The sequence below is a fragment of the Bufo gargarizans genome, chromosome 8 (assembly GCF_014858855.1).
Source record: "Bufo gargarizans isolate SCDJY-AF-19 chromosome 8, ASM1485885v1, whole genome shotgun sequence".
NCBI classification, from domain to species: domain Eukaryota; kingdom Metazoa; phylum Chordata; class Amphibia; order Anura; family Bufonidae; genus Bufo; species Bufo gargarizans.
In genome coordinates this window covers 29729166-29746473 of record NC_058087.1, presented here as the reverse complement: position 1 = coordinate 29746473, position 17308 = coordinate 29729166, and the positions used below count along the sequence as shown (strand labels likewise).

General features: G+C 46.6%; 1 protein-coding gene across 1 annotated transcript in view; it reads right to left on the bottom strand.

The window, feature by feature from the left end:
* The window catches only part of NHEJ1 (non-homologous end joining factor 1), a 99481-nt gene extending 89548 nt beyond the window's left edge, over positions 1-9933 (bottom strand). The window contains exons 1-3 of the mRNA XM_044304226.1: positions 9915-9933; positions 7332-7535; positions 329-538 (exon numbers count right to left, since the gene is read on the bottom strand). Of these exons, the coding sequence (XP_044160161.1) occupies positions 329-538; positions 7332-7517 (396 nt within the window). The 5' untranslated portion in view covers positions 7518-7535; positions 9915-9933. The remainder of the gene's footprint in view (positions 1-328; positions 539-7331; positions 7536-9914) is intronic.
* Between the last annotated feature and the right edge of the window lie 7375 nt (positions 9934-17308).

Here is a 17308-nt window from a genome sequence, read left to right as displayed (position 1 = left end):
GATCCATGACAAAGCTGAGGTTACATTATAACTTACGCACCACTCACCTCTAGAGCTGCAGTCACCATTTTTCAGGCGGGCAGTCTTACACAAGAGTACATTTATTTTAATTTTTTTTACACAGGGCTACTTTGCGCAAACACTCAATGCCCATAAGACGATAGAGCAAAGTATATTCTGTACAGACTATGGGGGAGCCGAGGAATATGACCTAATTCACGATAATATGATCAAAATGTTAAAAAGAATTTGCAGGATTACTCAGTATACTGTGGGTTTTATATTTCTACACTTGTGTCACAGCTGTCAATCATTTTCTCGCTCTCACCGTACTGACGCTGGCCTCTTTACAGTGAAAGTCCCAGTAAAATGGGAGCCCACAGAGCTGACTCTTCACATGCAGCATCAGTGTCCCCTGGGTGCGGGTGCAGGACAAGGTGTTTGGTGTCCTCTCCTTAGAATCCAATAGCGGACGGATACGCTGGGACAGGTGGCTGAGAAATGAGGAGATGGGAGCTTTCAGACGCTTGTTCAGCTCCTACATGAGAAAGAAGGGAGAGAAAACTAATGAGCTGTGAAAAAAGTCTCAAACCGTAAGGGGGGGGGGGGGGGGCTCTCTATTACAAATTCACTGCAACCAAATACATGTAAGAGATTGTTTTTATTATTTATCTTGAATATACATTATATAACTTATCCTGTACTGATCCTGAGTTACATCCTGTATTATACTTCAGAGCTGTGCTCACTATTCTGCTGGTGCAGTCACTGTGTACATTACTAATCCTGTACTGATCCTGAGTTACATCCTGTATTATACTCCAGAGCTGCACTCACTATTCTGCTGGTGCAGTCACTGTGTACATACATTACTTATCCTGTACTGATCCTGAGTTACATCCTGTATTATACTCCAGAGCTGCACTCACTATTCTGCTGGTGCAGTCACTGTGTACATACATTACTTATCCTGTACTGATCCTGAGTTACATCCTGTATTATACTCCAGAGCTGCACTCACTATTCTGCTGGTGCAGTAACTGTGTACATACATTACTTATCCTGTACTGATCCTGAGTTACATCCTGTATTATACTCCAGAGCTGCACTCACTATTCTGCTGGTGCAGTCACTGTGTACATACATTACTTATCCTGTACTGATCCTGAGTTTTACAGCAAGACACGGAGGCTCCTATTGCTATCTCCTTCTTTACTGTCCACCAATAGCAGCAAAGAAAAAATTTACATCACATAACGTAACCATAGTAACATCACCCTCCCCTCACAGTCCATATAACAGACGGCTCCTCCTATCAATCCTCCTCTTTCTTTGCTGCTGCCACCAAGATAAGTACACGTTTTTTATGGCAGCTCATTTATGTTTAATCTGATTATGCCTGTTCTTTAGATTTGGCTTATTTTAGCGCGTTTAGGATTATCTGCACGTTCCCAGTGCAGTTGCTGTGTTGTGGCCTCTTGGGGGTTTTTTACCCTGGGGCCATTTCATTTGCTGGGGGTATTTATTGTTTGTGGATTTGATTCCTTTGTCTCCCCCCCCTTTTGTGCCGTTCGCGGTGTCTCCTGTTCTCCCTCTATCCCCCATTCAGTGGATTTTTACCTCTTCGGGCGCATCGTTTCCCGCGCTGCCGTCTTCTCTATGGCCGCGAGATCTCGGCGGCCATCTTGGTACTCCTTTTCGGCCGCCTCCCGCTTGTTCTCGCAGGATTTCAGCGGCCATCTTGGATTTTCTTCCGCGCTTCCCGCCGGGTCTCGTGAGACTTCGGCGGCCATTTTAGTTGTCTGCTTCCGTTCGGCTGTGCGGTCGCATCGTCCTGGATCTCTGCTTTACCGGGTGACTAACCCGATTTACCTTCTCTTCCCTGTCGGCCTATTAGGTTTGCCTGTCTTTCCGCTTTGCCCCTGCTCCCTCCCAGACCTTAGGCTAGTTAGTTTTGCTTTTCCCCTAAGCATATCCTCATATTAGATCCCTACCATGCCGCTCTCAGATCCTACCCCTGAGACTGCAGCTCCTTCCTCCCCTGTGAGGGAGATTCAGAATAGGGATGAGTCCCAGGCAGTAGCGCTGCAGCGCTCTGTCTCTGCCGCAATTGCTGCTGCGATGGATTCAATGTCCTCTGTGCTGTCCCAGACGATAGCACAGGCACTGGCTGGCCACCCTGCTTCAGGGCCTGTGCAGCCTGCGGCCTCTTTAGCTCAGCAACCTCCTGCTGTGAATCCTCCTGTGCCACAGGACCTATTGACTGGTGCGCCTCCGGCCACCCATGAACGCGCGCATAGATCGCGTAAAAGAGCCTTTCCACGCCAGGCAGAACGGGCGCGGTCTTGGAAATGCGCTAGAGCGCAATTGATGAGTGATTCTGACGCCGAGATTGGGTCAGATGAGGAGGCATTTGCTGGAGCTAGTGCAGGTTCTGAGGAAGAGGTTCTTTCGGGGCCCAGTAACGCCCCTTGCCCCACCCCTTCTATTTCTCAAGTGAAGGATGCCTCTTCCGTGGCTATTCCTGCCTCTTCCCTTATTGACCCGTTGGGAGAACCCATGTTTGACCCTGACGCCCTCCACCATCCCAGATCGGCGGAGTGGCTTCCTGCTGATCATGTAGGAAAGTATCTGGAACATTGGGTCCGCCGCCCCCTTAGTAAGGAGGCGCGCAATAAGATGAAGGCTGAATGCCCCAGGCCTATCGTGCCTAACAAGGTGTGTGACACACCCGTGGTTGACCCCAAAGTCACCCAATTTCTGGCCAAGTCGGGCTGGAACCCCCGCAAAGGTCTTGACTCAGCTCTCCGTAGCTGTCAGGATAAGCTCCTGGATATCTTTGGTCCCCTGGCCAAGTTGTTTGAATTGGCGGAGAACGCCAGATCGGATGGGTCCCAGATTGACCCGGAGGAAATGAGGGGCTGGATTCAGCGTGCGATCTGCATCGCTGGGAATACCAATACCTCTCTAGCGATAGAAAGACGCAAGGCCATTCTATTTAAGATAGATCCCAAATTGGCCAACCTGGCTCTGACGGAGTCCGGCACAGATGCCCAGGGTCATTTGTTTGGCGACTCCTTTATCAAGGACCTGAGTCGTTTTGTGGGTGCTTTTACAGCCCTCGATAAGGCCCAATCCTCCATTAAGAAAGTGTTTCAGGGACGGGTCTCCACCAGGGCCGGCAGTACTAGGGGCCGTCTGTCCGGCCGTTCCAATTTCCAAGCTCGCAATGCGGGCAGAGGCTCCTTCCATCAACGTCCCGCATTCCAGGAACAGAAGTTCCCATCCCCCTTCTTCCCGGCCAGAGGTGGACAATGAAGTGGCAGATCCTACAGAGGAAATCCGTCTTCGCGACGCCCTTTCGGTAAGTCCTCCCCCGATGGGGGCTTCTTTGGATCATTGCATAGGGGGCAGACTCCTACATTTTTTCCCCGCTTGGGCGGCAATAACGTCCGACCCTTGGGTGTTGTCCACGGTGGAGGGTTTCCACGTGGAGCTAGTGGGACCTCCAGACCTCGTTGCCCCCCCTCCCACCTCCCGTCTCTCCCGCCCCGACACCGCACAGGTGGATCGGGAACTCTTTTCCCTCTGCCACAAGCGGGCCATCGAGAGGGCCCCGCCTGGCTCGGGGGGGGGGGGGGGGGGGGGTGGTCAGCTCCATATTCTTGGTCCAGAAGAAAGGGGGCCAGATGCGCCCAGTCATCAATCTGCGGGCTCTGAATGCGATTGTCCGATATCGCCACTTCAAGATGGAGGGCATCCATCTACTTCGGGATCTTCTCCTGCCGGGCGACTGGTTTGTGAAACTGGACCTCAAGGACGCTTACTTGACGGTTCCTATTGCCGCTCCCTCCAGGGACTTACTGCGTTTCCTGTGGAACGGAGAGATCTGGCGATTCACATGTCTCCCGTTTGGCCTGTCCTCGGCCCTGTGGTGTTTTACGAAGTTGATGCGTCCGGTGGTGGCATGGCTCCGCAGTCGCGGGGTCCGCCTCATAATCTACCTGGACGACATGCTTCTCATGCATCAGTCGGCCCCGACCTTACTGGTCCATCTGCGCTGGACGACGGACCTGCTCTCCCGTCTTGGGTTCCTGATCAACCACGAGAAATCGTGTTTGACCCCGTCTCAGAGGATGGAGTTCTTGGGCTTTACAGTGGACTACGTACTGGCTTCCCTCTCTCTACCCACGTCAAAGTTAGTTTCCATTCGCAAGGAACTCAGACGTGCCTTCGCCATGCCGCAATTATCCCTCCGCCATTTGACCAGGATCATCGGCCTCCTCGATCCAAGCGGTGTTTCCGGCCCCTCTTCATTACAGGGCTCTTCAACGGTTGAAGATTGCGCACCTCCGCGCTGGCGCTTCCTTCGCAGACACTCTGATCCTGGACCCAGAATCGAGGGAGGAGCTCACGTGGTGGATCGACAACCTGAGGGCGTGGAACGGCAGGGCAATTTTCGGTCTCCAGCCCGAACTCACGATCGAGTCGGACGCCAGTCTCCACGGCTGGGGGGCCCACTGCAATGGGATCTCCACAGGCGGTCGGTGGTCTGTGGACGAGACTCGGCTACATATCAACGCGTTGGAGCTCCTGGCCGGTTCGTTTGCCATTCGGAGTTTCACCAGTGGTATGGCTCAGGCGTGCATTCGTTTACGGATGGACAATGTCTCTGCCGTGCGATACATCAACCGATTGGGAGGAACACGCTCGGCGACTTTGGCCCGATTGGCGAAGGTTTTCTGGTCGTTTTGTCTCTCCAGGGAGGTCATGGTTCAGGCGGAATATCTTCCTGGCCTTCACAACAGTCGAGCCGATTGGGGCTCTCGCTACCTGAAGGACAGCAGCGATTGGATGCTGGCGCCAGAGACCTTCTCCGTGTTGTCCGGATACTGGGGTCCGTTTGGGATCGACCTGTTTGCCTCGCGCCTCAATACCCAACTTCCACGTTTTTTCAGCTGGCGTCCGGATCCGGCGGCAGAGGCAGTGGACGCGTTTCTCCAATCCTGGTCCGGGTTCCTGATGTACGCATTCCCTCCGTTCGCGATGATTCCGAGGATGCTGTTGCAAGTTCGTCGTCAGCTGGCCGAGTTGGTGGTGGTGGTCCCCTTTTGGGGGACTCAGGCTTGGTTCCCGTCTCTCCTGGGTCTCCTGATCGATGTTCCTCTTCTTCTTCCGACTCGGGCGGATCTCCTCCAGGACCCTCAGGGTTTTCACCACCCTCTTCTGTCGGACGGATCCCTGCGCCTGGTGGCATGCCGGATCTCAGGACGCCTGGAGAGGTCATCGATATTTCGGAGGCAACTAGACGCCTTTTGGACAACGCGTGGGCTCCCGGCACCAGAAAATCTTATCGGGCAGCCTGGCGATCTTGGGCTGTTTGGTGCGTGGAACGGGACTTGGATCCCGTTTCGGCCCCTGTGATTCATCTTTTGGACTTTCTTACTTCTCTTTTCGAGGCGGGGAAGGCCTATCGGACGATTAATTTGTTCAGGTCCGCGATTTCGTCCACGCATCAGGGTTTTGAGGGCGTCCCTGCGGGACAGCATCCTTCCGTGTGCCGTTTGCTTCGCGGTTCCCGCATGTCTCGTCCTCCCCGGCCTCGCTTTACCACGACTTGGGACGTGTCTGTTGTCTTGTCCTTTTTGTCCAACTGGCCTGGTAACCCTGATCTCACTTTGAGGCAGTTGTCGGCCAAGTTATTGGTTCTTTTTTGCCTTATTTCCTGTAAGCGGGTCTCAGATGTTCAAGCGCTTGATCACGATGCCAGGTCCTTTACTCCAGAAGGGGTCACCTTCAATATATCCAGACGTACGAAAACCAACATTAGGTCGGTGTCTTATCCGTCTTTTCCTTCTTCGCCGGCTCTTTGCCCGGTGGCTTGTTTGAGGGAGTATGAGTCCTGGACGCGTGCTTACCGGTCGTCTTCGGTTCCTCAGCTTTTCTTGTCCATTCGGCATCCGTTTGGTCCTGTGTCCAGCCCTACCTTGGCGCGCTGGATGAAGTGGGTTATGTCGTTGGCAGGGATTGATACCTCCATTTTTACTGCTCATTCCGCTAGAGGCGCTTCGGCTACCGCTTTGGCTGTTTCGGGTGCTCGATTGGAGGATATCCTGCGTCTGGCGGACTGGTCTTCGGCGTCAACATTCAGGGAGTATTATTTTAGACCGCCTCCACATTTGTTTTCTGCTGTTATTGCTCAACTTTAAACTTAGCAATAGGAGCCTCCGTGTCTTGCTGTAAAACTAGGTGATTTTCCTAGTCTATGACGGAAAGTCATGGTTTTATTAAAGACACGGAGGCGAGTATTGCCCACCCTGGGGTTCCCTCGCTTACTATGTATTTCTGTGGTTTGCAGTATGATTTGCATGCTATGTATGCTGTGTCGACTCGAGATGTTTATTCTGGCAGGATCACGTCTGACTTGCGATGTTTTCTTCTGCCCGTTACTTAACCTGTTTATTACTTTCAGGAGGAAGTTGATTCGCTTCGGGTTTCCGTTGCTCTGTTCCAGTTGTAGCCATGTTGGCTTTCGTTGAAGAAAGGTTCCGGTGATCCGAGTTGCTGGTTTCGTTGGGATGTTCCGGTGGTTCCGTGCTGGTCGTTTCCCGATTCCTGGTTCCGGTTTCGTGTTTGGTGGTTCCGGTCATGGTGTCAGGCTCGGAAAGAAAGAGGAGGATTGATAGGAGGAGCCGTCTGTTATATGGACTGTGAGGGGAGGGTGATGTTACTATGGTTACGTTATGTGATGTAAATTTTTTCTTTGCTGCTATTGGTGGACAGTAAAGAAGGAGATAGCAATACTCGCCTCCGTGTCTTTAATAAAACCATGACTTTCCGTCATAGACTAGGAAAATCACCTAGTTATATCCTGTATTATACTCCAGAGCTGCACTCACTATTCTGCTGGTGCAGTCACTGTGTACATACATTACATTACTTATCCTGTACTGATCCTGAGTTACTTCCTGTATTATACTCCAGAGCTGCACTCACTATTCTGCTGGTGGAGTCACTGTGTACATACACTACTTATCCTGTACTGATCCTGAGTTACATCCTGTATTATACTCCAGAGCAGCACTCACTATTCTGCTGGTGGAGTCACTGTGTACATACATTACTTATCCTGTACTGATTCTGAGTTACATCCTGTATTATACTCCAGAGCTGCACTCACTATTCTGCTGGTGCAGTCACTGTGTACATACATTACATTACTAATCCTGCACTGATCCTGAGTTACCTCCTGTATTATACTCCAGAGCTGCACTCACTATTCCGCTGGTGGAGTCACTGTCTACATACATTACTTATGCTCAAGTTCTGACCTTTGACCTCTCCTGGATGACGTCAGCTGCAGCCTCTTCGCACCACGCGCCTCTGAGGTCGGACACAAGAACACAATATGAGGAATCTGTAAAATTAACTTTAGTGAAGAAACTGCAGTCACCAATGTGCAGGGTCTGCCAGGGCAGCTTCAAGAGGTGAGCGTCCACATCCTGCAACAGCTCCATAGTGTCTGGACTCTCGTTCTATCAGGATAAATAATGACATGAAATTAAGATGATGACGTGAGACAAGATCCTGTGCAAAGCAGACTTCACCGGGGCTGATACCATCAAACAATAGCTAACGCTCACTATTCTGCAGACTTTACAGCTGAGATCTCCCAGAATGTCCTGCTTGTTCAGTGTCTGCACAGAGCTTGTTCTGGTGATTTGCTTTAGTATTATAGGGGCTCACCTACGATACTAGGGGGGTGTCGGACAACCAGCACCGAGCTGTGATGCTCCCACAAAAGACATATATATCAGGGGGCAAAGTCGTGTCACACCCGCCCGATATCTGCTGCAATATAACAGACAGCCTTAGGGCTCATGCACACGACCATATGCCCTCCGAGAAATACGGTCCGTGAGCCATATGTCCCAGAAATTCGGTCCGTGAGCCATATGTCCCAGAAATACGGTCCTTGAGCGGGCTATATGTCACGAAGCGGCATACATCGTGCGCACGGGAGCGCACAGTATCATAGTCCTGCGGGCGGCGCGATGCGCACAGCATTATAGTAACCTATGATACTGTGCGCTCCCGTGCGCACGATGTATGCCACTCTGGGACATATAGCCCGCTCACGGACCGTATTTCTCGGAGGGCACACAGTCGTGTGCATGATCCCTTAAAGGTAGGGTCCAGTTTTCATTTTAGATAGCAAGTTTCCTCTGGGGAAGGATGGGTTAAGTCTATTCAATCATCTTTTCCCCATGACCATTCCTGTTTCTTATAAAGGCACCCCCTCTACTATATGGGGTACAAAGCTGTGAAATTTGGAGGTCGTGTTACATTTGTACCACTGTATCTATTATAACAAAATGTATTTAGAAGTCAGTCATGTGACTAGGGTCACAACACTTTCTTATACCCGCAGGTGACATTATACTGGCACTGCCCACATAACTAAATAATTCTGCTGTCATCATGTAAAATTCTGTGGATACAATGTGTAGCAAAAATTGCATAGTACAGTTTTAGCCAGAAAAAAACTATGGGGAAGATTGATCAAAACTGGTGCAAAAGGAAAACTGTTGTCCATAGCAACCAATCAGATTCCACTTTTCATTTTTCAGAGCTCCGTTGGAAAAATCTGATTGGGTTTTATGGGCAACTAAGACAGTTTTCCTTTGCACCAGTTTTGATAAATCCCCCATGCAATGTTAAATACTTTTGTGTTGACAGATATAAAAGGAAAGATCGCTTTATTGGTACCAGCAAAGATCATTTTGCAACGCACTTTCAGGGCACAGAGGCTCCTTTTTCAGGTAAAATTACAAATGGAAGACTGAGAAAGGGCGGTTACAATGTATAATAACTATCACTTTGCAGTTATAATGTACCACTGTGTGTTTACAACTTATCAGTCTGTGGTCACAATGTATCATTCTGCTTTTATAATGTAGTAGTCTGATGTTATAATGTATCCTTCAGAATTATAATATACTAGACTTCTGGTATAAAATATCAGTCTTCTGTTACTGTTATCAGTCTAGTTATGTATCAGTCTGTAATTATAATGTATCAGTCTGCTGTTATAATGTAGTAGTCTGATGTTATAATATTTACTCCTGCTGTTATAATGTATCCATCAGAATTATAATATACTTGACTTCTGGTATAAAATATCAGTCTGCTGTTACTGTATCAGTCTGTAATTATAATGTATCAGTCTGCTGTTATAATGTATCAGTCTGTAGTTATAATGTATCAGTCTGCTGTTATAATTAGTGATGAGCGAACTTCTGTTTTAAGTTCGGCGTCTAAAGTTCGGCTTCCGGTTAGCGGAGAATCCCGATATGGTTCCCGATATGGATTCCGACTTCCGTTGTGGTCCGTGGTAGCGGAATCAATAATCGGCCATTATTGATTCCGCTACCAGGGACCACAACGGTATTCGGAATCCATATCGGGATTCTCCGCTAACCGGAAGCCGGACTTTAGACGCCGAACTTAAAACAGAAGTTCGCTCATCACTAGTTATAATGTATCAGTCTGCTGTTACTGTATCAGTCTGTAGGTATAATGTATCAGTCTGCTGTTATAATGTATCAGTCTAGTTATAATGTATCAGTCTGCTGTTACTGTATCAGTCTGTAGGTATAATGTATCAGTCTGTAGTTATAATGTATCAGTCTGTTGTTACTGTATCAGTCTGCTGTTATAATGTATCAGTCTGTAGGTATAATGTATCAGTCTGCTGTTACTGTATCAGTCTGCTATTATAATGTATCAGTCTGTAGTTATACTGTATCAGTCTGTAAGTATAATGTATCAGTCTGCTGCTTTTATAGTGTATTACTTTGCCGGTATAATGTAGCAGTTGCACTGACACCACCACATCCAGGACCACTTCCTACCTGCCGCTGCCAACCAGTCCTTCCGCTACAACCTTCCCTCGGAAACTCTGCAGAAGAACAGACGTTCCGGGGGAGCGCACAGACGCGTTGGTAACAGCGACATCTAGAGGATAGTTAGATAAGTGCACCCTAACTTTCCCAGAGCTCATTTTTTAACATAAATAATTACTGATTTGTGAAATGAATCATTTTTACTTAAAAAAAAAATGAATTTATTATAATGTATTTAATTTTCTCTCTATAACTGAATATAAAAGATTCAGCTGACATAAATAGAGAGGGGCTATCATTTCATGGTCTCCCCAAAAGCTCAGAATGGTCTAGAATAACAAACTAAAATTAATAGCCCCCTTACTCTTCCCCAGCGCCGGCCTGCACCCGGGTCATCGGACTGGTGACCAGTCTCTAATACAATAGATACCACTGAGATATCACCAATGCCGCCAGTGATTGGCTGAAGTGGTCACATGTCCGTACTATGGAGGAGATTTATCACACTGGTGTAAAGTAGAACTGGCTTAGTTACCCATAGCAACCATCAGATTCCACCTTTCATTTTCCAAAGGAGCTGTGATAAATGCGGGCACAGTGGTTATGGGGTACGTTGGATGATCATGGGGTACTGTGGCCGTGATTGTCATTGTGGGGGTACTGTGACTGTCATTGTGGGGGTACTGTCACTGTCATTGTGGGGGTACTGTGACTGACATTGTGGGGTACTGTGACTGTCACTGTGGGGGTACTGTGACTGACATTGTGTGGGTACTGTGACTGTCACTGTCATTGTGGGGGTACTGTGACTGACATTGTGGGGTACTGTGACTGTCACTGTGGGGGTACTGTGGCTGTCACTGTCATCGTGGGGGTACTGTGGCTGTCACTGCTATGGTAGAACTGGGATTCTTGCTGTTATGGAAGCAAGGTGTCCGATTATGGGAGTATGTTATCGGGACACCGTGGTTGTCAATTATGGCAGTACTGTCACTGTTATGGGGGTTTGTGTCTTATGTATATTGATTATTTTGAAAGTACTATCATTGTTATGAAGGTACTATGTCTTATTATGGAGGTACTGTCACTGTTATGGAGTACTGTGGTTTATTAGAGAGGTATAGTCACTGTTATGGGGGCAATTTGTCTCATAATGGAGGTATGAGTACTATGACTTATTAGGGAGGCACTGTCACTGTTATAGGGTACTGTAGTTTATTATGGATGCATGGCCACTCTTATGTGGTACTGTGTCTTATTATGAAGGTACTGTCACTGTCATGGGTACTGTGGTTTAATATGGGGGTACAGTCACTGCTATGGGGTACTGTGTCTTATTATGAAGGTATTGTCACTGTTATGTGGTACTGTGTCTTATTACGAAGGTACTGTCACTGTCATGGGTACTGTGTCTTATTATGAAGGTATTGTCGCTGTTATGGGGTACTGTGTCTTATTATGAAGGTATTGTCGCTGCTATGGGGTACTGTGTCTTATTATGAAGGTATTGTCACTGTTATGGGGTACTGTGTCTTATTATGAAGGTATTGTCACTGTTATGTGGTACTGTGTCTTATTACGAAGGTACTGTCACTGTCATGGGTACTGTGTCTTATTATGAAGGTATTGTCGCTGTTTTGGGGTACTGTGTCTTATTATGAAGGTATTGTCACTGTTATGGGGTACTGTGTCTTATTACAAAGGTATTGTCACTGTTATAGGGTACTGTGTCTTATTACGAATGTACTGTCACTGTCATGGGTACTGTGTCTTATTATGAAGGTATTGTCACTGTCATGGGTACTGTGTCTTATTATGAAGGTATTGTCACTGTCATGGGTACTGTGTCTTATTATGAAGGTATTGTCACTGTTATGGGGTACTGTGTCTTATTATGAAGGTATTGTCACTGTTATGGGGTACTGTGTCTTATTATGAAGGTATTGTCACTGTCATGGGTACTGTGTCTTATTATGAAGGTATTGTCACTGTTATGGGGTACTGTGTCTTATTATGAAGGTATTGTCACTGTTATGGGGTACTGTGTCTTATTATGAAGGTATTGTCACTGTTATAGGGTACTGTGTCTTATTACGAAGGTACTGTCACTGTCATGGGTACTGTGTCTTATTATGAAGGTATTGTCACTGTTATGGGGTACTGTGTCTTATTACGAAGGTACTGTCACTGTCATGGGTACTGTGTCTTATTATGAAGGTATTGTCACTGTTATGGGGTACTGTGTCTTATTATGAAGGTATTGTCACTGTTATGGGGTACTGTGTCTTATTATGAAGGTATTGTCGCTGTTATAGGGTACTGTGTCTTATTATGAAGGTATTGTCGCTGTTATGGGGTACTGTGTCTTATTATGAAGGTATTGTCACTGTTATGGGGTACTGTGTCTTATTATGAAGGTATTGTCACTGTTATGGGGTACTGTGTCTTATTATGAAGGTATTGTCGCTGTTATAGGGTACTGTGTCTTATTATGAAGGTATTGTCGCTGTTATGGGGTACTGTGTCTTATTATGAAGGTATTGTCGCTGTTATGGGGTACTGTGTCTTATTATGAAGGTATTGTCACTGTTATGGGGTACTGTGTCTTATTATGAAGGTATTGTCACTGTTATGGGGTACTGTGTCTTATTATGAAGGTATTGTCACTGTTATGGGGTACTGTGTCTTATTATGAAGGTATTGTCGCTGTTATGGGGTACTGTGTCTTATTATGAAGGTATTGTCGCTGTTATGGGGTACTGTGTCTTATTATGAAGGTATTGTCACTGCTATGGGGTACTGTGTCTTATTATGAAGGTATTGTCACTGTTATGGGGTACTGTGTCTTATTATGAAGGTATTGTCACTGCTATGGGGTACTGTGTCTTATTATGAAGGTATTGTCACTGCTATGGGGTACTGTGTCTTATTATGAAGGTATTGTCACTGTTATGGGGTACTGTGTCTTATTATGAAGGTATTGTCACTGCTATGGGGTACTGTGTCTTATTATGAAGGTATTGTCGCTGTTATGGGGTACTGTGTCTTATTATGAAGGTATTGTCACTGCTATGGGGTACTGTGTCTTATTATGAAGGTATTGTCGCTGTTATGGGGTACTGTGTCTTATTATGAAGGTATTGTCACTGTTATGGGGTACTGTGTCTTATTATGAAGGTATTGTCACTGTTATGGGGTACTGTGTCTTATTATGAAGGTATTGTCACTGCTATGGGGTACTGTGTCTTATTATGAAGTTATTGTCACTGCTATGGGGTACTGTGTGTTATTATGAAGGTATTGTCACTGTTATGGGGTACTGTGTCTTATTATGAAGGTATTGTCGCTGTTATGGGGTACTGTGTCTTATTATGAAGGTATTGTCACTGCTATGGGGTACTGTGTCTTATTATGAAGTTATTGTCACTGCTATGGGGTACTGTGTGTTATTATGAAGGTATTGTCACTGTTATGGGGTACTGTGTCTTATTATGAAGGTATTGTCGCTGTTATGGGGTACTGTGTCTTATTATGAAGGTATTGTCACTGCTATGGGGTACTGTGTCTTATTATGAAGTTATTGTCACTGCTATGGGGTACTGTGTGTTATTATGAAGGTACTGTCACTGTTGCTGTTGCATTAACAACATATATTATTAACAAATCTGCAGCAAATAAAGCGAAGACATTTTTCCTTTTGATATAAGATGTTAAATAGTTTATTTCATAAATGTTGCATTAAACACCTGGTGACTTCCCGCCTGGCGTCCCCAATACACGTCACTGGGCAGAGCATGCGACGAGCTGGCATCCGCAAACTAAGAAGAGGCCAAAATGGGGCAACATTGTGTCTACAGTAAAAAGTGCTAAACACCAGAACAACCGGACCATGGAGGTGAGCCCAGGCGGCGGCCTCTTCTGCTCTTTTCTCTCTCCACAGAATTAGGGCTCATGTACATAAATGTATTTATTTTCCGTGTCCTTTCCGGGGGTTTTTGTGGCCCATATGCGGAACCATTTATTTCAATGGGGATGCAATGAAAACGGAATGTAGTGCGTACCGTGTTCGTATGTCCATTCTGCAAAAAAAAAAAAAAACAGAATACACATGGCGGGTCCGCAGCAGATCTGCCGGTGCTCCACAGCAGCAAAATCCACACCAAATGTTGTGAAACTCCTCAGCGTTCATGCTCCATGTGGCTTATTGCACACGAACGTGTGCACTCCGTGGCCATATTGCGGACAGCATATGCGGATCCGCAATACTTGGGCACCGTTCCATGTGCATTCCACATCACAGATTCGGACCCATTCACTTGAATGGGTCCGCAAATCCGGAGATGCGGAATGGTGCGGAACAGAAGCATGGAACGGAACCCTCCAGAAGCACTACGGAGTGCTTCCGTTCCACAAAAGGATAGAACATGTCCTATCTTTTTGCGGAATGGCTGGATCGCGGACCCATTAAAGTGAATGGGTCCGCGATCAACTGCGGCTGCCCCACGGTGGGTGTTCGTGCATTACGGCCTGCAAACCGTTGCAATGATGTGCAGTGGAGCAGATTTCCTAATCCTGCCTGATATCCTGACAATCTAACCTTACACCAGGGAATGTGTCAAATTTATCATAGTAGCGCCCTGCGGGGCATATATTTGGGCCCGGCTGCTTCCTAGTGGAGCACTGTTAGTAACAATGATGGCCGGCAATGTGATTGTGCTAACTAGAACTAGTTGCGCTACTTCAGACTCAACTCTGAGAAGTGCATACAGTCAAATGGAGTGAACGCTGCTCCCAACCAAGCAGTGGTCGCTTCTAGGCATAGAAAAACATGCATCTCTGTGTGGCAGTGCTATAGTACATGGGTAAGTGGTCTGTTATGCATGTAGACGTCCCAAGTTCAAGTTACTGGAGGGATTTATACAACTTATTTTTGTTTATTTTTTTCTCTTTTATTTAACTTATAATAAAAGGCTATACTATAATAAATAATAATGATAAGACCTTACTATATTGAGAATATATGATTATAAAATAACTATTAATATGTATTATCTTTCTGAAAAACTATATTCTCAATATAATAAGGATATAGACTTTAATTAGTGGTAGAAAAATGAGAAAGAAAAAAACATTTCTGAAGAAAAAACCTGACAGTCTCTCCCAGGATTCAAACCTTAAATCTGTACATGCAAAACCAAAGGCTACCACATATCACTGGTGTGTTTCTAATCATATATTGTGCCTATGAATAAGGCCTCTTGCTCACGACCGTATGCCCTCCGTGAGCGGGCCATATTTCCCAGAGCGGCATTGACCGTGCGCACGGGAGCAGACAGCATCATAGATTACAATGATGCTGTGCACGTCGGGCCGTATTATCTTACGAGTCCCGCGGGCGGCTCAACGTGCACAGCATAATTGTAACCTATGATGCTGTCCGCTCCCGTGCGCACGGTCAATGCCGCTCCGGGACATATGGCCCGCTTACGGACTGTATATCTCGGAGGGCATACGATCGTGTGCAAGAGGCCTAAAGCAGTAATATGTAGATTAGCTTTATGAGCAGCTATAGTACATAGTGTATATGATATTTACATGCTAGCACACAGCTCTGCCCTCAGCATGTCTAGCCCTGTCAATCAAGGGGAGGGGGTGTTACAGAGCGGTGCTCAAATGATTCGGGCCTGCCTCTTGGTGCTCCAAATTGCTTATTTGCATATGAATAAAACCACAGATTTCTCTGCAGCTGTTCAGCATACAGACAAATGAAAGGTATAGTTGTAATCAGCATGATGAGCCCTACCAGGCAGTATGTCTGGTTTATTAGGGTTGATCCTGGTGACAGAGCCGTTTTAATTGTTTTTAATAATTTATGTGCAATAAATAACTATACAGATTTAGTGTCCAGTCCAGTGCCCCAGAAGACCATTTTTCTGATAATTGGGACATCGGGCTAGAAGTCAGTTCACTTCTTTACACCAGGTCAATGCTGCTTACTTTATATCATTATTCTTCACAAACAAACTCATGCAGGCCAGGTCCCCTCTTCTAGAGACTTTGAAAAAAGTGGAAAGGCAATTGGTGCATTTGGAATAGTTAATCTGCCCCATGCATCCGGTACTGATCCTGAGTTTATACTCCAGAGCTGCACTCACTATTCTGCTGGTGCAATCACTGTGTACATACATTACTTATCCTGTACTGATCCTGAGTTACATCCTGTATTATACCCCAGAGCTGCACTCACTATTCTGCTGGTGCAGTCACTGTGTACATACATTACATTACTTATCCTGTACTGATCCTGAGTTACATCCTGTATTATACTCCAGAGCTGCACTCACTATTCTGCTGGTGCAGTCATACTCCAGAGCTGCGCTCAAGAATGTCTCTCGTATTCGCTCTTTCCTCACCCCTGAGTCAACCAAATTGCAAATGCGTGCCTCATCATCCTTGGACTACTGCAATATTCTCCTCTGTGGTCTCCCATTCAGCACTTTCACTCCCCTCCAATCTATCCTCAACTTTGCTGCCCGGTTTATCTACCCCTTCCCATTGCCCAGCAAATTTAGTTTAAAATACTAAAAACTACATATAAGGCCGTCCACAACCTGCCCCCTCCGTACATCTCTGACCTGCTTCCCAGATACATCCCCACACGTAATCTCCGCTCCACACAGGACCTCCTCCTCGGTTCTCCTCTCGTCTGTTTCTCGCACCATCGCCAACTGGATTTCTCACCTGCCTCTCCCCTACTTTGAAATTCACTACCCCAGCACATCAGACTCTCCCCCAACATCCAAACCTTCAAAACTAACCTGAAAACTCACCTCTTCAGGAAAACCTACCACCTGCAATGAGCGTGCTGCCACCACACAACCAGAAGAGCAGCTTTAAAGGGATTCTGTCACCAGGATTAACGATATAGCGATATTTATATGATACTAACATGCAGTGTTTACAATGATCCCACTGTTTATGCTCTGTGTGTGTTAGATTCTTATAAAAACCGATCTTATTGGTATGTAAATTACCTCTGTCAGGAGCCCAAGGGGTTGTCCCACAATATGTTGGAGCCCGGCCGCGCCCATCGATCCGGAGCCCAGCACCGCCTACCACTTAATTTATTCACTCCACTATCCCTTCTTAGTGCTGTAATCTTGCGCAGGCGCAGTGGACACTGTAGTTTGCGCCCGTGCGGACTACTGGCATCGGCTTCGACGAGTCAAGCCGGTGCCAGTTGAAGCCGGTGCCAGTAGTCCGCACGGGCGCAAACTACAGTGTCCACTGCGCCTGCGCGAGATTACAGCACTAAGAAGGGATAGTGGAGTGAATAAATTAAGTGGTAGATTGTGTTCTTCCTCCTTCCCTTGTAGATTGTAAGCTCTTTTGCGAGCCAAGTC